We start from the raw sequence: 21,555 nt of genomic DNA, 5'->3' as shown, positions 1-21,555 counted from the left end.
GTCTCTAGATCAGTGGCCCGTGTTGCAGAGCTTTTATTGTGAAACAGAGGCTTTTATTGTGAAGAAGGTTTAGGCTGACTCATGCAGAGAGCAAGTGAGGCTGAGTCTGGCTGCTGACTACTCTATATATGCTGCTCCGCTACCTGGCAGACTGGCAGAAACAACCACACACACTCCTCCTGGGGAATACCTGAGCCGCAGACAGACACACTCACCTGGGCCGCGTCACTGAAGGTACTAGTCTTTCTTACAAATTCTTTACAGAATCAGACACAACTTTTGTCAATTTAACACACTTCAGTGGAAGTGAGCATTTATAGGGAGAGGGAGAGAGGGGAAGGGAGAGGGAGAGAGAGGGAGGAGAGGGTGACAAGCAAGCAGCAAGATGCTTTTCATTAACACTCAGTCAAGTTCAGTTCATTAGAGAGAGAGAAGACGATGTGAACACACCACATTAGCATAGCCACTGTTGCTTTACGATGAGCTCACTGCTTCAATGAAATACAGTGTTGCCATTGTTCTTTTTTCTGTGGTAAAACTTTGTGGGCTAAAACTGATCTCAAAATCAGTTAAAATCACAATCTGTCATTTATGCTTCTGAAGAACTTAAAAGGGTTGAATTGAGAGATGGAATGAAGGAGTACAGAATAAGGAGAGACACAAATGATAGAGAAGGAGAACCAGGAATGCTTTTTCGTAATTTCTGTCTGCTTTGCCAGCCCCTCAGACAGTTAATGTAAAAAGCATGTGTTGGAGTATGGATGTGTGGTTTATAGGACAGAGAGAGGCGGAGATAGAAACCCATTAATTTACTGGAAGTTCTGGGAAGTGGTTAGTCTGGAGAGGATAGGGCTGGAGGCAACTGGCTGCTTTACTGAGGGTGATAGGGTCTATGAGGTTGATAAAGCGTAGTTGTGTGAGATGCTTTATTCTGGGTTGTGTCAGTGTTGTGTTAGTGGTGAAGGACCAGTTGTGTTTTTATATAGGTCAGTTGTGTGGTGCCACTGGGTTCTGATAGATTAGTTAGCACAATAGTGTCTGTCAGGTAAGAATAGTAGTGTCAGGTTTGGCTTTAGTCCTTCCCTGGGTTCTCTGGTTTCCACCCCCTCCCTCCCCTCTCTTTCTCTGGCTCTCCTCTTTCTCTTTCTTCCTCTCCACTCCTGCTGCTAATCCCGTTTGATGGCGATGTCTTTCCCATTCCAATCCCAGGAAGAATGTCTTGAGCGTCCCTGCAATACAGAAAAACACTCTAACCGGACAGAGGGAGGGGAAAAGGGGGAGGGAAGGAGGGAGGGAGGAACGAGGGAGAAATGAAAGGAGGGAGGGAGGTAGAGAGGGAAGGAGGGATGGAGGGAAGGAGAGAGGAAGCGAGGGAGGAAGGGAGGGATCTCACTGTTCATTCTCTGCACTTCTCACCTATTATTTGATTCTACATAAAATGGCTCCCAAGATAGACTGATTAAATAGAGGGGGGAGAGAGAGAGATGGAGGGGGAGAGACATAACTTAAGGGGTTGATGGGAGCTGGAGCAACCCTGAACTGTTAGTCTGGTCAGAATGAGCCACGCTCTGTGCAGTTCTTAAAGCGGGGGAAAAGAAAACAGTCTGGTTCTGTTTTATGTGTTGTGTGTGCAATTAGAGCCAGAGAGAGAGGGAGGGAGTGGGGTACAGACGGAGCAAGGGAGGAGGTGAAAGAGAGAAACATGGAGAGGTTGAAAATACACTTGGAAGTCTAGGAGAACAAAGACAGAGAGAAATTGAGTTGGACAAGGAGAGAGAGAGAGAGAGAGAGAGAGAGAGAGAATGGGAGTTGATAACAAAAAGTCATATTTTACTTTATGCTTTTCTGGTTTCCTTTGTTGTCTATATGAAACATGTCAGGGACTACTCCTGCCAATACAGACCCTCAAGTTAAACTGATCTAGGAGCTGAGTCTAGGGGGGTATGAAATGTCCATGGAAAGTTGGACGGCTCCTCTGTCTCCTCTCTCTCTCCTGAGGAGGAGCACTCAGCCAAACCATGGGAGGAGGGATTAGGGAGAGCTGTATGAGTCGCTGTGAGTGAAGAGTTTGGGCCTGCACGGTGGTAAATTAGCTTGTGATGTGGGTCAGGTCAATGGGTTAATTCTGGTTCTAAATCTGACTGGACTGGAGGTTTGGCCAACATGCACCTCCATGTGGAAAAGGATATGATTTAGACTGATGATTTAGACTGTACTTTCATTCAAAATATCCAAATTGTGTGTGTACATGTAGGCCTACTTGTGTATGTACTGTCTCTGTTTGTGTTTGTTTTTGTGCGGTTTGGGTTTGTGTGCGCACAGCCCACACCTGTTTGAGGGCTTCACTTGAATTTGTTGATGGAAGTTTATCACGCCCACCAGTTGATCTCATCCAGTGATCTAAAGTGATGATGTCAAACATAAACATTCAGCTATCTTGCTGGGGGTGTTTGTATACAGGAGTCCTGTGAACTGTTATTGCAGCCGCTTACCATAAACTTAACAAAGGACTAGTCTCCCCCTCCTCTAATAGAACTCCAAATGGTTGTCTAAAAAAGAGCTTTGTTTTTATTACAGACCCTTGGTGACCAATGTATGTGTAATGACCTGCTACTTTGCTGTTGGAAATACAGATGTCATAGTGTAAACATTATTCGGCAGCGACGGAACAAATCATTAAGAACTGTGTTATGGTGATTTTGGCCCATAGCTATAGGATTCCTGTTTCTTGCTACAGCCACCTGTGTTATGCGTCTCCACAACAGGAGAAGATACCCATTGATGGCACATCGATCCATCAGTATTTCCTTAATTAAAGTCAACCAAATAAGTAGTAGCTAGTAGTCAGTCAGGTAGATAACCAGCCAGTTAGTCAGAGTCTGTCAGTCTCAGTCAGTTCAGGCAGTCAATATGTCAGACAGTGTGACAGACTAGGCTGTTTCTGTCAGTCTCAGTCAGTTCAGTCAGTCAATATGTCAGACAGTGTGACAGACTAGGCTGTTTCTGTCAGTCTCAGTCAGTTCAGTCAGTCAATATGTCAGACAGTGTGACAGACTAGGCTGTTTCTGTCAGTCTCAGTCAGTTCAGTCAGTCAATATGTCAGACAGTGTGACAGACTAGGCTGTTTCTGTCAGTCTCAGTCAGTTCAGTCAGTCAATATGTCAGACAGTGTGACAGACTAGGCTGTTTCTGTCAGTCTCAGTCAGTTCAGTCAGTCAATATGTCAGACAGTGTGACAGACTAGGCTGTTTCTGTCACGGATCAGTCAAGTGCAGGTTGACACACTGTAACAATGATGTAATGGGGGTGTGTTAATACAGGTGAAGGAAGTGTGAAACATGCTGTCAGGCACAGTGAGACACTGATCACTGATCATACTGTACTGTCTGTCTGCTCATGCTTGTGGAGGTGTGTTTGACAGAGAGAGCGAGATGTATTTGCATACGTGATTGCAGTGGGAGTCAGACTCAGGAGTCTCTGGTATTTTCCCATGCTCCTATTGATTTCACCCTGCGTTTCTGGATCTGGTCTGATAAACTCTTGGCCCCGGGCATGGTTTGGAGCCAGCATGTTGTTGTGTCACCCCCTTGGTGTGTTCCCACTGTATCTCTCACACACACAGACACAGACACACAGACACACAGACACACACACACACACACACACACAACACACACACACACACACACACACACACACACACACACACACACACACACACACACACACACACACACACACACACACACACACACACACACACACACACACACACACACACACACACACACACACACACACACACACACAGCGGCTGTATTTGTTTTGGAGGTGTAATGCCAGAGCTCCATTCTGTTGTTTAGGTATATATCATTCATGTTTGACAAGGCCACACTTTTTAAAAGCTGTAGACTGGCATGGTGACGTGTGGTTAAACAGTGACACACACACACTCATAAACACACATTAATATGTAGGTACAAGTCTGATTGTGGTAAAATGTACAAATGTTGTTCAGAAATTTGAGTAGATCAACAGCTTTTCACTTATACATAGCTGGCTTGTACGGTATGTATACAGAGTGCAGCAGGAAGCTTAGCCCCTTGTTGTTGTTTACAGAACGAACCCCCTCATTATTGGCTATTTACACTCAACTACTTCCTGTCATCCCATGGTCGCTTCCTGTCATCAGTGAGTGCTGCTGGCGGAATCCCATAAACCCTTTCCCTCTTCTACTCCTAGTCAACCAGCGGCTAACCAAAGACATTCTCCCCTTCCCCGTACACAAACAAGCAAGGTTGTAAAACACAGCGATGGCTCACAGCTTGCATGGCGGCATGTCAGTCAGTCAAACTGTAGATCCGTATATCTGTATAGACTAGAGGCCATCATTGTCTAGGAAGCACAAACCAGTGACTGTGTGTAAACAGGACATTTATAGACAGGTTGATTAGAGAGAGCATTGATTAAAGACAGCATGATTAGAGTCTATGGAGGAGAGGCAGCTCTGTGGCTGGCATGGTCTGTTTCAGCTTGCTTCCGCTGACTGCTACAACATGGTCTGTTTCAGCTTGCTTCCGCTGACTGCTACAACATGATCTGTTTCAGCTTGCTTCCGCTGACTGCTACAACATGGTCTGTTTCAGCTTGCTTCCGCTGACTGCTACAACATGGTCTGTTTCAGCTTGCTTCCGCTGACTGCTACAACATGGTCTGTTTCAGCTTGCTCTGACTCCTACAACATGGTCTGTTTCAGCTTGCTCTGACTGCTACGACATGGTCTGTTTCAGCTTGCTCTGACTGCTACAACATGGTCTGTTTCAGCTTGCTCTGACTGCTACAACATGGTCTGTTTCAGCTTGCTCTGACTGCTACGACATGGTCTGTTTCAGCTTGCTCTGACTGCTACAACATGGTCTGTTTCAGCTTGCTCTGACTGCTACAACATGGAATGTTTCAGCTTGCTCTGACTGCTACAACATGGTCTGTTTCAGCTTGCTTCCGCTGACTGCTACAACATGGTCTGTTTCAGCTTGCTCTGACTCCTACAACATGGTCTGTTTCAGCTTGCTCTGACTGCTACGACATGGTCTGTTTCAGCTTGCTCTGACTGCTACAACATGGTCTGTTTCAGCTTGCTCTGACTGCTACAACATGGTCTGTTTCAGCTTGCTCTGACTGCTACAACATGGAATGTTTCAGCTTGCTCTGACTGCTACAACATGGTCTGTTTCAGCTTGCTTCCGCTGACTGCTACAACATGGTCTGTTTCAGCTTGCTCTGACTCCTACAACATGGTCTGTTTCAGCTTGCTCTGACTGCTACGACATGGTCTGTTTCAGCTTGCTCTGACTGCTACAACATGGTCTGTTTCAGCTTGCTCTGACTGCTACAACATCGTCTGTTTCAGCTTGCGCTGACTGCTACAACATGGTCTGTTTCAGCTTGCTTCCGCTGACTGCTACAACATGGTCTGTTTCAGCTTGCTCTGACTGCTACAACATGGTCTGTTTCAGCTTGCTCTGACTGCTACAACATGGTCTGTTTCAGCTTGCTTCCGCTGACTGCTACAACATGGTCTGTTTCAGCTTGCGCTGACTGCTACAACATGGTCTGTTTCAGCTTGCTTCCGCTGACTGCTACAACATGGTCTGTTTCAGCTTGCTCTGACTGCTACAACATGGTCTGTTTCAGCTTGCGCTGACTGCTACAACATGGTCTGTTTCAGCTTGCTCTGACTGCTAGAACATGGTCTGTTTCAGCTTGCTTCCGCTGACTGCTACAACATGGTCTGTTTCAGCTTGCACTGACTGCTACAACATGGTCTGTTTCAGCTTGCTCTGACTGCTACAACATGGTCTGTTTCAGCTTGCTCTGACTGCTACAACATGGTCTGTTTCAGCTTGCTTCCGCTGACTGCTACAACATGGTCTGTTTCAGCTTGCACTGACTGCTACAACATGGTCTGTTTCAGCTTCCTCTGACTGCTACAACATGGTCTGTTTCAGCTTGCTTCCGCTGACTGCTACAACATGGTCTGTTTCAGCTTGCACTGACTGCTACAACATGGTCTGTTTCAGCTTGCTCTGACTGCTACAACATGGTCTGTTTCAGCTTGCTTCTGCTGACTGCTACAACATGGTCTGTTTCAGCTTGCACTGACTGCTACAACATGGTCTGTTTCAGCTTGCTCTGACTGCTACAACATGGTCTGTTTCAGCTTGCACTGACTGCTACAACATGGTCTGTTTCAGCTTGCACTGACTGCTACAACATGGTCTGTTTCAGCTTGCTCTGACTGCTACAACATGGTCTGTTTCAGCTTGCACTGACTGCTACAACATGGTCTGTTTCAGCTTGCACTGACTGCTACAACATGGTCTGTTTCAGCTTGCTCTGACTGCTACAACATGGTCTGTTTCAGCTTGCACTGACTGCTACAACATGGTCTGTTTCAGCTTGCTCTGACTGCTACAACATGGTCTGTTTCAGCTTGCTTCCGCTGACTGCTACAACATGGTCTGTTTCAGCTTGCACTGACTGCTACAACATGGTCTGTTTCAGCTTGCTCTGACTGCTACAACATGGTCTGTTTCAGCTTGCTTCTGCTGACTGCTACAACATGGTCTGTTTCAGCTTGCTCTGACTGCTACAACATGGTCTGTTTCAGCTTGCTCTGACTGCTACAACATGGTCTGTTTCAGCTTGCACTGACTGCTACAACATGGTCTGTTTCAGCTTGCACTGACTGCTACAACATGGTCTGTTTCAGCTTGCTCTGACTGCTACAACATGGTCTGTTTCAGCTTGCACTGACTGCTACAACATGGTCTGTTTCAGCTTGCACTGACTGCTACAACATGGTCTGTTTCAGCTTGCTCTGACTGCTACAACATGGTCTGTTTCAGCTTGCACTGACTGCTACAACATGGTCTGTTTCAGCTTGCTCTGACTGCTACAACATGGTCTGTTTCAGCTTGCTTCTGCTGACTGCTACAACATGGTCTGTTTCAGCTTGCTTCTGCTGACTGCTACAACATGGTCTGTTTCAGCTTGCTCTGACTGCTACAACATGGTCTGTTTCAGCTTGCTTCTGCTGACTGCTACAACATGGTCTGTTTCAGCTTGCTCTGACTGCTACAACATGGTCTGTTTCAGCTTGCACTGACTGCTACAACATGGTCTGTTTCAGCTTGCTCTGACTGCTACAACATGGTCTGTTTCAGCTTGCACTGACTGCTACAACATGGTCTGTTTCAGCTTGCTCTGACGGCTACAACATGGTCTGTTTCAGCTTGCACTGACTGCTACAACATGGTCTGTTTCAGCTTGCACTGACTGCTACAACATGGTCTGTTTCAGCTTGCACTGACTGCTACAACATGGTCTGTTTCAGCTTGCACTGACTGCTACAACATGGTCTGTTTCAGCTTGCACTGACTGCTTCAACATGGTCTGTTTCAGCTTGCTCTGACTGCTACAGCATGGTCTGTTTCAGCTTGCTACATGATGCTATAGAAGACAGATTCAATTAACTCTTACTCAGACAAGCGGTGCCTGACTCCGTTAAGCTCAGTGATGCTCTAATGTTTGCATGTAGGAACTGGAGTTAAAAAACCACCACCAAAATAATTGTATAATTGACGTGTTATTATGAGTGTAATTGAATGCTGAATGGTAAGTCAATCAAAAAGTTTTTCCTGAAGCACTCTCTCATTGTGTTCAATGTTAAAGAATTTACACCCAGGAACCAGGCCAACTGAGTGACGCAGTGGTCTAAGGCACTGCATCTCAGTGCTAGAGGCATCACTACAGACACCCTGGTTCGAATCCAGGCTGTATCACAACTGGCCATGATTGGGAGTCCCATAGGGTGCGCACAATTGGCCTACACTCGTCTGGATTTGGCCGGTGTAGGCTGTCATTGTAAATAAGAATTTGTTCTTAACTGACTTGCCAAGTCAAATAAAGGTTAAATTATTATACAAACATTTTTAATAAAGTATTTTTCAAGATGAGAGAAAAAGATAAATAACATTTAACAGCCTATTAATACCTCCAGATGGAGGCTGAGAGAGAAGGATAAGGAGAAAGAAAGAGCGAGATTTAACTGTAATGTAGCGTTACAGTTTGGAATGACAGAGCTGAGCTCTGCAGTTTTTTCACACTGTAACTGGGTGTTGTGTGGGCCAGTTGGCTCAGCTCGGTACAGCACAACACTGGGCCGTTGACATGGAGACAGAGAGCAGGACGGTTCCCTCCCTCCCTCCCTGCAAGTCCCTACTGCACCGCAAGACAGAGGAACAGACTGTCAGAGGAACCGAGGAAATAAATGAATTAACGTCAGTCATTTCAGCAGTTTCTGTCATTTATTAGCTGCTCACAGGAGAGAGAACGTTTTTACCAAGTATCAACTCAGAGCGTTGTACCTTGTAGAAATTCTGTCTACATACAGTAAGTGTAGACCTACAGTTTTGTTTCTATTACCCCAGAGTCAGACTGGCATCTAGAAAACATGCAGTTGAGAACAGCTATAGGAAAAGACCCTTTCAGACTTAACAAGGCATGTGGAGAGTTGAATGTTAATTGTTGTAAATTAACAGTCTGTATGGTTTTAAGTCAATGAACATCCGCCTCTTTTAAATATATTTTTAAGAGGGGTTGATTGGGTGGAATGCTCCTCTTTTTGTTCCCAGAGTTGGTGACTAAATCATGTCAAATGACCATGAGGAGAAATTCATGGTGTTGTTGGCTCATTCAAGACTAATAGATCCGTCCTGTTATCAATAGCGAAAGAGTTTGATTGAGAGAGATGGAATAGTTCTCTGAGTCATTTCATAGGTGGATGTTGGCTAGGCAGATCTGGTTGAAGGCTGGACCATGCAGGGTCACAGTGTCAGGGTTACATAGTGTCAGGCTGGCCCACACCTGCTATCCTGGAGGCAGACAGACCTTTTAAAGGACAATAAAATGACTGATGAAGCTGAACAATTACACTGTCTGATCTTCTCACTGACAATATGATATTATCTGACAAATGCTAATTCATTGGAAACATTGAAATTAAAGTAAAATGTCAGAGTTGACATAAAATACAATTGGAAAGTTAGTCATATGCAGTGGGACAAATAAATATTGATCATGTGATTGCCCTTTAGTAAAATAAGAAAGTGGAATTGGACTGTAGTAACTGTTCTATATAAAGAAAGAACACCTTTTAAGGCAAGGAGATGATGTCAGTCAGTCATAGCCAGCCAACATCCACTCTGCCTCCCCCATATACTAAGGAGAATTCTAGAGACCGGAGAAAAAACACTAAGACAACTTTTTGGATATATTTGTAAATTCAAACTGGGCTCCTAGCAATGAGACTCTACAAGATATTCTAGGCAGGCTGCAAACCATCAGGTGGGTTATTAACAAATGCAGGCACGTGGACAAACTGTTTTAAAGGCTCTCCAAATGATTGAACGCACAACACAGGCAGTCCGGCAGTGAAGGAGTCTGTTGAAGAGAGAAAGACAGAGAGAAAGACAAGGCGCTGAGGAAATGAAGTGCGTTTCCCCTCTGCTTGAGCGAGCGGGTGAGGCGAGGCGCTTCTGCCTCATGCGCTGAGAGAACATAGCCAAAAAAGGAATGAAAACGGTACAGAGGAGTGGACGCCGAGGCTGGCTCTCTCAGCAGATGCCAAACTATTCTTGTAAAAGTGCTCTTTTGGTGGAGGCTTGAATGTCCAACATTGCTGGGATTTTTAGGAAAACACATGGTGAAAAGTGCACTGCACTATGTGCTATTTCTTATAAACTGTAGCCTACAACAGCACACAGGTTCTGACAGGTTGGAGTGATTGAAATAATGAATGTTTATTTGGGTCTGAAGTTCCACTGTTGATAAAAGGGTTCCAAAGGGTTCTTCGGCTGTCCCCATAGGAAAACCCTTTTTGGTTCCAGGTAGAACCCTTTTTGGTTACATGCAGAACCCTCTGTGGAAAGGGTTCTCTATGGAACCCAAAAGGGTTATTCCTGGAACCTAAAAGGGTTCTTCAATGGATTCTCCTATGGGTTCTTCTATGGGGACAGCCAAAGAACCATTTTAGATACCACCTTTTTTTCTAAGAGTATACTAATGATGGGAGCATGTTTATTTTACCTTTATTTCAGTTAAGAACAAATTCTTATTTGCAATGACAGCCTAGGAACAGTGGGTTAACTGCCTTGTTCAGGGGCAGAACGACAGATATGATCTAGCAACCTTTCGGTTACTGGCCCAACATTCTAACTACTAGGCTACCTGCCGCCGTAACTGATCTGGAAGCATGTCGAATATCTGTCTTATGATGTTTTCACTGACAGAACTGACATTTTATTGTAAAATGTTCACTACCTTTGTTTAGTTCTTAACATGTTTATTATTTTTTTAAATTATTCTTTATTCAGGAAAAACCCATTGAGACCAGGGTCTCATTCTCAAGGGTGTCCTGATCACAGTAATACAAGAAATATAATGTCAAACAAAACAGCAATCAATACAATGTAAAATAAAATTGTAATAAATACAGTAGAAAGAGGGAGAGGAGGCTGGGGGAGGGAGTGTGGGGGGGTGGACCCTCAGACAGAAAATGAAAAATAAAAAACTCTTCCTCATTATTCAGCATCTGGAACAGATTGTGAGAATGCAGGTCTAGTGGAGTCCTGATGACAAGGCATGTTGCTGTAGCTATAGTCTTCTACCCAGGCTTTCTGAGGGACTCACTACTAGTCACACTAAGACTGGGCCATTAACATGAAGGTCTCTGACACATTGGGGTTTTATAGCTTTCCCAAAGACCCTTCTCCCCTTCTGCTACCCTGAGAAGATAACTCTTCCATTTCATGTGTGTCCTGGAGTTCCCACTCTACAGTCCTGTTACAAGCCCCCAGACGCAAGTAAAAGATGTCCCTGTAATTTACCCCGTCAAAGCATGGAGTGGACATAGGATGCGTAGTTTACTCGCCCCCCTTTTTCATTCCAGTCTACAATGTCATGTTGTATAAATGATTGGAGACAGGCGCAGGAATACGTAATAGGAGGTTTTAATACTCCACCAAAAATACAACATGCCATGAAAAGGCACGGGGACGAAGCCCAAAACAAACACATATACAAAAACACACGGATGTAACCCAAACAAAAGAGCGAGGTAAAACCGCTAATAAATACAAGGGACGAGACCCGTAATAACAAGTGCACAATACACGCAGCACGAAATCCGAAATAACAAAGCACAGGTACTCACAAGACCAACGGACATGGGAACAATAACCGACAAGACAATGGTGAACAAAGGGCACATATATACAACTACTAATCAGGGGAATTGGAATCAGGTGTGCGTAATGAGACAGTTCAGTGACGCCTAGAGGCCGGTGACGTAGACCTCCAAGACTGGTGCACGGAATGAGGAGCAGTACCGGGGGAATCCGTGACAGTACCCCCCCCGACGGTCCATCAGGGCGCCAAAGTTGCGTCGGACGGGCCAGTTGCAGCTGCCGAAGTTGTGATGGCGTCGGACGGGTCAGAGGTTTCTTATTGGTCTATTAACTCATCTATAGCATGGTAAATCTTTTCAAACAACTCTTACACTAAAAGGGCATTATCATCATGTTCACAATTTCACAGTATTTCACTCACTGGACAGTTTATTAGGTACACCCATGTGGTACTGGGTCGGACCCCCCTTTGCCTCCAGAATAGCCTGAAATCTTAGGCATATATTCTACAAGGTGTTGGAAACGTTTGTTGCTTAGTTGGTGTCAAGGGACCTAGCGTGTGCCAGAAAACATTCCCCACACCATTACACCTCCGCCACCAGCCTGTGCTGTTGACACCAGGCAGGATGGGTCGATGCTGCTTACGATGCTGCTTACACCAAATCCTGACTCTGCCATCAGCATGACGCAACAAGAACCGGGATTCAACGGACCAGGCAATGTTTTTCCACTCCTCAATTGTCCAGTGTTGGTGATCGTGTGCACACTGGAGCCGCTTCTTCTTGTTTTTAGCTGATAGGAGTGGAACCTGGTGTGGTCATCTGCTGCAATAGCCCATCCATGACAAGGACCCACGAGTTGTGCATTCCGAGATGTCATTCTGCACACCACTGTTGTACTACGCCATTATTTGTCTGTTTGTGCATGATTCTTTTCATTCTCCTTCAACCTCTCTCATCAATGAGCTGTTTTCTCCCACAGGACTGCCTCTGACTGGATGTTTTTTTGTTTGTTGCACCGTTCTCGGTAAACCCTAGTCACTGTAGTGCGTGAAAAGCCCAGGAGGACAGCCGTTTCTGAGATAGTGGATCTGGCACTCCTGGCACCTCACGTACGTCACTCATTTTGCCCATTTCTAACATTTTAATGGAACAGTAACTGAATGCCTCAATGCCTGTCTGCCTGCTTTATATAGCAAGCCACGGCCAGGTGACTCATTGTCTGTAGGAACGATCCATTTTCGTGAACAGGGTGGTGTACCTAATAAACTGAGAGGTGAGTTTGACTGCACTGAGCCTTTAAAACGGCAACAATTTCGCTACGCCCCATGTGGAAAAATGTGTAGAATTACAGGAAATCAGTAGGATCAGTAACCTCCTGAAAGTCTTAGCTTCCCCATCCACTGATCCCAGACCAGGCCGGGACAGAAATGATGAGTGTACTGTGAGTAGACAGTGTAGGGCTCAGTGTGTGAAATCCTCATTCAGCCATACCTCTGTGACAGAATACAATACTCCATCATTAGGACTCACCCTGCCTGAGAACAAGATGCGACAGAGACGTGTTTGTTTTTGTTGTTTCATCACATTTCCCTTTAAGAGATGTGAGCTGCCACACCTTGTCCCTAGTACAGTACTTGTCTCGGTATGTCTGTACCGAAATTACAATGTTATTATTACAATGTTATTATCACGTATTTTATGACCATGTCTAGTCTTGTCCTTGACCCCGCAGAGGTCATCACACTGTTGAGCGTTTGTCATAATGGAAGACAACATTGGCAAAACTTCCTCACATTTCGTACTCCGGTCTCCTTTTTAATTTTTTTATTGTTTGATGTGGCTGTTGACAGGCTGGCCTTTTAACAAGTCTTTCTGGAGCTATCAGTCCCTGCACCCTGTGCAGTGGTTTCCTCCCCACTAATCAGCACTTTACACAACACACACACATATACACACACACACACACACACACAGATGGTAGCTCGGATGGCTAGCTGAATTAACCACACCCCACGGTCCCCCTGAACCCTTTAACCTCAGGCCTGACAAGCTATCAATTCCAGGCTGGTGAAAAAACGTAATTCCTGATCGAGGAACCCTGGACGGTCCAGTGCTGATGTCATCCCCACAACTATGTGTGTGGTTTTCAACTACTCACAGTAACAGCCTGTAACTTTAGAGCAATGTCTCAGCATGACTGGGATGCTCATTCTCTATGATTGTTAAATTGCCAATCACAATTGTCTATGTAATTTGCGTAACCAGAGAGAGACGGGGAACGGGGTATTGTGTCAGTCACGGGAAAATGGATGACAGCCGCATGCTTTCATAACATTTCTACAACGTGTCTGAAACCTTGTAGCAGTGTTAACTCATCCTGTCCAGCATTTTAGTGGGGTTGAGAGGATGTAGTGTGTTAGCGGGTATGTGTCCTATGTGCTGATTGGTGACCTGGGGGAGGGAACTACTGCTGCCTGGCTCTCTGGGGATTTCTACATTTCTACTGACTCTGACACAGTATGGAGGATATACAGTATGGAGTCTAGGCCTTTACTGTATGAATTCCATTGGTCCAAACTTTATGGTATGTGTGTGTGTGTGTGTGTGTGTGTGTGTGTGTGTGTGTGTGTGTGTGTGTGTGTGTGTGTGTGTGTGTGTGTGTGTGTGTGTGTGTGTGTGTGTGTGTGTGTGTTCCTGCGTTCACTTAGCTGACAAGCTTGTTTGAACTTTGTCCATTTTGTTGAATTTTTTTAAACTGTTTGACACGATCATTCACAGTGATCCCACTGTCCAGTAGATGATGCCCTTGTGTCCTTCCTTCCAGGAACGCAGAACAGTTGAAGCAGCTGCAGGATCAGATTATATTGGAACAGCAGGAAGCAGCCAATTGGATCCAACATCAGGAGCAAGAGCAGGAAGTCCCGCCTCTGCCACAGCAGCCCCAGGAAGTGCCCTCTCCTTCTCTTCCCCCTCCTCCCTCCTTCCAGGAGCTGGAGAGCAGCGCCATGCAGACCAGCACCTTCAACTACGCCCGGCCAAAGCAGTTCATTGCTGCCCAGAGCCCTGGGGGGACTGGCCCTATGGGGGGCTATGTCACCCAGTCCTCGGGGTCCTCTGGTTCCAGCCTGCCCTCACCCCTCTCCCCACCCACCTCACAAAAACCCTTCACCAGGGTTGTCCTGCCTCCCTTCAGTAAGAGCGGCAGCATTGAGTCTCAGTCCCCTTCCTCTCCCTCCTTCCCACCTCCACCTCCTCCCTTCCTTAGTAGCAGCATTTCATCCTTGTCAGGCCCTGCCAAAGACTTCCCTCCACCCCCTCCTCCCCCTCCTCCACCTGTCTCTTCGGCTCCCCCCTACTCCCTCGCCCACTCCAACAGCTCCTCCCCCTTCACCTCCATGCCCCAATCACCTGCTGGCTTCCTGGCCTCTGTCCTTCCAGCCACACCCACTAGCCCATCCTTCAACGCCCTGGGCCTGCCTAAAGGGAACGGGACTATGTGAGTATCTATACACTGACTGTGCACACTCTGTGGGGCAGTACCCTATACTTTCAGACCCTTTCATTCTCCAGTCAAATGGTAGTGTAATGTGTGCATATCAGTCAGTGAGTGACAGCCTGTAGCAGGTCTGTCTCTGTGGAGCCAGGCTGGCTCTCCCTCTCCCTCCAACCCCATCAGGACAGCCTGCCGCCTAGCAGCAGCTGGAGGTTGGAGGTCTGCTGCTAGATGGAAGATGACGTGTTTACATTCTTATACAGCATGTTTACAGCACAGAGACCAGGGCTATTACAGACATACACTCAACCTCAGCTCAGAGAGCACCGTCTTCCCATATGGAAAATATACACAATGACTTGTGTGAAGGGAGTGACAAAGTCAAAGCCAAATAAACAGATATTTGAAGGGTTTATGCATAGCTGAGATTTCAACTCACACTGCTGCACTCCAAAAGGGTACTGCAGGTGTTCCCATAGGAGAACCCTTTTTGGTTCCAGGTAGAAGTCTTTTGGGTTCCATGTAGGACCCTCTGTGGAAAGGGTTCTACATGGAACCCAAAAGGGTTCTTTTCGGGTTCTAGATGGCACCTTTTTGGGAATTTTCCAAAACATCAATCATATTTCTCAAATCAAAAAAGCCCCCCCCCATCTCAGGCCAGTCCTGACTATGAGGCGGATGCACCCAGAGTGAGCTTGGTCATGTTTATGTTTAGTTAACTGATAGAGATCTGGTGTTGTGTATATAATCCTGACTCTGATTTGTCTGATGATGCCTGGCTGGCTGGCTGCAGAAAACATCCACTATACTCTGCTGTCAAACACACTCTCCTCCTACCCTCCTACAAGGCCATTCCACCCCCCCCCCCCCCCCCCCTCTTTTTCATCAAGCCCTTTCCTCTGTCCGTTTTTCCCCCTCACCATGGCATTCCTGCAGCAGGGGAGAGAGATAAGAGGACCCTGTGTAGAATGCTTGAGTTGGACAGATAAGAGAGAGAGAGGGAACGTGAGAGGAGAAAGAGAAGGGGCTTATTCTGACTATCACAGGTTCAAATAAATCACAGTCAGTCCAACACACACACAAACAACAGATGATATATCATGATCTACTGTAGAACGACACAGCAGCTGCTATTGAGTAAAGTCGGTTTAAAGGTCTGGGGTGCCATGTTCTAATCCCCTGGTCTGTTGTTGTGTTCTGTCAGCAGTGCTTTTCCCCGGAAGCAGTCCAGAGGAACCCCACGCCTGGCCTCAGACTCTGACATCCAGGGAACCAAGGATGCTGTCATTCAGGACCTGGAGAGGAAGCTACGATTCAAGGAGGAGCGCATGAGCAACGGACAACAGGTGTGTGTGTGTGTTACAGAGTGCCTCCACAACACTGTAGATGACTGTGTGTTTGTAGGTAACTAGGGAATGAAGCTGTTTTGTAACATTCATTAATACAAGCACTCCAAGTCAAATGTCAATCCTATTTCATTTCCAACCATTCATACATACTACATAGCGTAACTATACCAAAGATATGATCACAGACATACATACTACATAGCGTAACTATACCACAGATATGACCACAGACATACATACTACAGAGCGTAACTATACCACAGATATGACCACAGACATATATACTACATAGCGTAACTATACCACAGATATGACCACAGACATACATACTACAGAGCGTAACTATACCACAGATATGACCACAGACATACATACTACATAGCGTAACTATACCACAGATATGACCACAGACATACATACTACATAGCGTAACTATACCACAGATATGACCACAGACATACATACTACAGAGCGTAACTATACCACAGATATGACCACAGACATATATACTACATAGCGTAACTATACCACAGATATGACCACAGACATACATACTACAGAGCGTAACTATACCACAGATATGACCACAGACATACATACTACAGAGCGTAACTATACCACAGATATGACCACAGACATACATACTACATAGCGTAACTATACCACAGGCATACATACTACATAGCGTAACTATACCACATATATGACCACAGACATACATACTACATAGCGTAACTATACTACAGATATGACCACAGACATACATACTACATAGCGTAACTATACCACATATATGACCACAGGCATACATACTACATAGCGTAACTATACCACATATATGACCACAGACATACATACTACATACCGTAACTATACTACAGATATGACCACAGACATACATACTACATAGCGTAACTATACCACATATATGACCACAGGCATACATACTACATAGCGTAACTATACCACATATATGACCACAGGCATACATACTACATAGCGTAACTATACCACATATATGACCACAGTCATACATACTACATAGCGTAACTATACTACAGATATGACCACAGACATACATACTACAGAGCGTAACTATACCACAGATATGACCACAGACATTTTTGAGTTCAAAATATATTTTTGAAGTTGAGCGGACAAATTTTTTTTTCCCATGTCATCCATTTCACAGTGTTAATAGTTTCATTAACAACCATTTATCTCAAGAAGACCATGTCTTAATATTTGTAATGAGTGTGTGTTGCTGTTGCGACTGACACACTAACCTCGGCTGACCCATTAACCGGTGCTTCCAGAGGTTAACCTATGAGGAGAAGATGGCTCGCAGGCTGCTGGGGGCAGACAACGCAGCCACAGTACTAAACACACAGCAGCAGGATGAGGAGCCAGTCACACAGGTACGCTGCTGCTGCTACTGTAGGCAGGCCAAGGAAGACCATCTGTGTGCTACACCTTAGTTCACTGTATTATTGCATGTGTATGGCCCATATTCAGCTACACATTCAGTCATAGTTTGCAGTCACACACCAATGTGATGAAGTGTAAAATACAGGCTATAACTGGAAATATTAACTTACAAATTTAGTCTTAAAGATTTACTAAACACAAAACCTCAGTACAGAACACACACAGATTTGTTTCATTGACTAAAGCCAAGTCTCACTGCAAAGTAAACAGACTCTAGAAGTGAGCCGCACAGGGTTTGTCCTCTCAAAGCTGCAGACAGTGGTGGTGGTCTTTAGGTCAGGCTGTTCTGTGCTGCTATCCTGTAGTGATGTTGGGCTCTGGCTGCCTGGAGGCCGATGGGACTGAACCTGGTTCCTGTCTGATACAGATTTGTCTGGCCACTACTCTGCCTGAGGCCTGAGAATAAAAGCCACAATTGCACGTTCCAATTCAGAGCAAATTATATGGAAATGTGTGTGTTTTGTTGAAATGGTAGTTACAGTCATAATGTTAATATAATGTATAAGACTGATCGTGCTGTTACACACTCTTTAGTGTGAATGCAGGTAATTACACACATCTTTTGGTGTGCGGTGTGACCTCCGGACATGACATCATACAGTAACACAGAGACCACACCTCTGTTCTTTAATCTCTTCACAGGATTCCAGTTCATCTGATATAGAATCTGTCCCTCAAAAGGTTATTCAAGCCTCTTTCTCTCCTTCCTTCTCTTCTCTGCCTCTTGTTTCCTGACTCACTGTGTGTGGTCACTCCCCAATCTTAAGCCATTCAACAAAGCCACACTGATAATAATGATATTAGATGTGTTCACACACCCTCTGACTGTAGCAGGATCCGACCTTGAAACCTGGGAATGAACTGATAAGGATAACTAAGACATACACTACCGTTCAAAAGTTTGGGGTCACTTAGAAATGTCCTTGTTTTTGAAAGAAAAGCAAGTTCTTTTGAAAGAAAAGCAAGTTCTTTGTCCATTAAAATAACATAAAATTGATCAGAAATACAGTGTAAACATTGTTAATGTTGTAAATGACTATTTGTTAGCTGCTTCAACTGTTCTGCGTTCCTGGAAGGAAGGACACAAGGGCATCATCTACTGGACAGTGGGATCACTGTGAATGATCGTGTCAATGGAATATCTACATAGGCCCATTATCAGCAACCATCATTCCTGTGTTCCAATGGCACGTTGTGTAAGCTAGTGTTTTGAGGGTGGACTGACTGTATTATTTGGCATTAATAATAGTCTGCAGACGTGTTGCTGTGCGTTTTGCTGCCAACTTTACTTTACTTTGCTAGCTGACAACTTTACGTTTTTTTGTTTTGTTTTTAATTACCGTTTATATTTTTAGTTTTTCCATCGCAACTTTTTTCCCTCATTCAACTTTTTCACTCCGGACGCTTTATCTGGACATGGTTCGTCAACACCTTCAACAGCCGAAGCTAAGTACTAACATTAACATGATGTCTTTTAATTGCAGTCGCTGTACTCATAATATACAGGAGAACGATCGCCTTACGGCGAGAATAGCTGTGCTACAAGCCCAGCTTCAGACGCAATCGTTAGGCAAGGGTAATTTCAGTGTAGGAAAGGAAGAAACAGCGTCTGTGCCACCAGTAAGTACAGATAGTAACGTTAGTATAAATCCCCCCGCACAGTCCCCGCAGCCGGACAACTTTCTCATGGCTTCTGGAGGGAAATGCTGTTGGAATGCTCAACCGGTGTCGCTCATTCAGCCGACAGAAACTTTCAACCGGTTCTCCCCATTATGTAGCGAGTCGGAGTCTGAGTCTGAGTTTTCTCTTGTCTCTACTCCTCCCGTTACGGGGTCTGAGATGCCGAAGGCTCCCACCATTAGCTCTGACAAATTGAAAACCCTAGTCATTGGCGACTCCATTACCCGCAGTATTAGACTTAAAGCGAATCACCCAGCGATCATACACTGTTTACCAGGGGGCAGGGCTACCGACGTTAAGGCTAATCTAAAGATGGTGCTGGCTAAAGCTAAATCTGGCGAGTGTAGAGAGTATAGAGATATTGTTATCCACGTCGGCACCAACGATGTTAGGATGAAACAGTCAGAGGTCACCAAGTGCAACATAGCTTCAGCGTGTAAATCAGCTAGAAAGATGTGTCGGCATCGAGTAATTGTCTCTGGCCCCCTCCCAGTTAGGGGGAGTGACGAGCTCTACAGCAGAGTCTCAGCACTCAATCGCTGGTTGAAAACTGTTTTCTGCCCCTCCCAAAAGATAGAATTTGTAGATAATTGGCCCTCTTTCTGGGACTCACCCACAAACAGGACCAAGCCTGACCTGCTGAGGAGTGACGGACTCCATCCTAGCTGGACGGGTGCTCTCGTCTTATCTACCAATATAGATAGGGCTCTAACTCCTCTAGCCCCACAATGAAATAGGGTGCAGGCCAGGCAGCAGGCTGTTAGCCAACCTGCCAGCTTAGTGGAGTCTGCCAATAGCACAGTCAGTGTAGTCAGCTCAGCCATACCCATTGAGACTGTGTCTGTGCCTCGACCTAGGTTGGGCAAAACTAAACATGGCGGTGTTCGCCTTAGCAATCTTATTAGGATAAAGACCTCCTCCATTCCTGCCATTATTGAAAGAGATCGTGATACCTCACATCTCAAAATAGGGTTACTTAATGTTAGATCCCTCACTTCAAAGGCAGTCATAGTCAATAAACTAATCACTGATCATAATCTTGATGTGATTGGCCTGACTGAAACATGGCTTAAGCCTGATGAATTTACTGTGTTAAATGAGGCCTCACCTCCTGGTTACACTAGTGACCATATCCCCCGTGCATCCCGCAAAGGTGGAGGTGTTGCTAACATTTACGATAGCAAATTTCAATTTACAAAAAAAAAAATGGCGTTTTCGTCTTTTGAGCTTCTAGTCATGAAATCTATGCAGCCTACTCAATCACTTTTTATAGCTACTGTTTACAGGCCTCCTGGGCCATATACAGCGTTCCTCTCTGAGTTTCCTGAATTCCTATCAGACCTTGTAGTCATAGCAGATCATATTCTAATTTTTGGTGATTTTAATATTCACATGGAGAAGTCCACAGACCCACTCCAAAAGTCTTTCGGAGCCATCATCGACTCAGTGGGTTTTGTCCAACATGTCTCTGGACCTACTCACTGCCACAGTCATACTCTGGACCTAGTTTTGTCCCATGGAATAAATGTTGTAGATCTTAATGTTTTTCCACATAATCCTGGACTATCGGACCACCATTTTATTACGTTTGCAATCGCAACAAATAATCTGCTCAGACCCCAACCAAGGAGCATCAAAAGTCGTGCTATAAATTCTCAGACAACACAAAAATTCCTTGATGCCCTTCCAGACTCCTTCTGCCTACCCAAGGACATCAGAGGACAAAAATCAGTTAACCACCTAACTGAGGAACTCAATTTAACCTTGCGCAATACCCTAGATGCAGTTGCACCCCTAAAAACGAAAAACATTTGTCATAAGAAACTAGCTCCCTGGTATACAGAAAATGCTTTGAAGCAAGCTTCCAGGAAATTGGAACGGAAATGGCGCCACACCAAACTGGAAGTCTTCCGACTAGCTTGGAAAGACAGTACCGTGCAGTACCGAAGAGCCCTCACTGCTGCTCGATCATCCTACTTTTCCAACTTAATCGAGGAAAATAAGAACAATCCAAAATTTCTTTTTGATACTGTTGCGAAACTAACTAAAAAGCAGCATTCCCCAAGAGAGGATGGCTTTCACTTCAGCAGTAATAAATTCATGAACTTCTTTGAGGAAAAGATCATGACCATTAGAAAGCAAATTACGGACTCCTCTTTGAATCTGCGTATTCCTCCAGGGCTTAGCTGTCCTGGATCTGCACAGCTCTGCGAGGGCCTGGGATCGGGAGAGACACTTAAGTGTTTTAGTACTATATCTCTTGACACAATGATGAAAATAATCATGGCCTCTAA

The 21,555-nt window shown here is 45.1% G+C and overlaps 1 protein-coding gene across 10 annotated transcripts in view; it reads left to right on the top strand.

Moving 5' to 3' along the window:
* The window catches only part of LOC139541288 (palladin-like), a 112,084-nt gene that overhangs the window by 72,349 nt on the left and 18,180 nt on the right, over positions 1-21,555 (top strand). For 4 of the 10 annotated variants that reach the window (XM_071345764.1, XM_071345766.1, XM_071345762.1 and 1 more), the window contains 4 exons: positions 14,076-14,747; positions 15,949-16,090; positions 17,410-17,511; positions 18,224-18,262. In XM_071345764.1, the coding sequence (XP_071201865.1) occupies positions 14,076-14,747; positions 15,949-16,090; positions 17,410-17,511; positions 18,224-18,262 (955 nt within the window). Of the gene's footprint in view, positions 1-85; positions 235-14,075; positions 14,748-15,948; positions 16,091-17,409; positions 17,512-18,223; positions 18,263-21,555 lie in introns of those variants that run through there. The other 6 variants (XM_071345771.1, XM_071345765.1, XM_071345772.1 and 3 more) reach the window with 6 other exon arrangements.

Source organism: Salvelinus alpinus, chromosome 16 (assembly GCF_045679555.1).
Source record: "Salvelinus alpinus chromosome 16, SLU_Salpinus.1, whole genome shotgun sequence".
Classification (NCBI taxonomy): domain Eukaryota; kingdom Metazoa; phylum Chordata; class Actinopteri; order Salmoniformes; family Salmonidae; genus Salvelinus; species Salvelinus alpinus.
The sequence above is the reverse complement of the archived record's forward strand: the minus strand, read 5'-3'. Positions and strand labels throughout refer to the sequence as shown.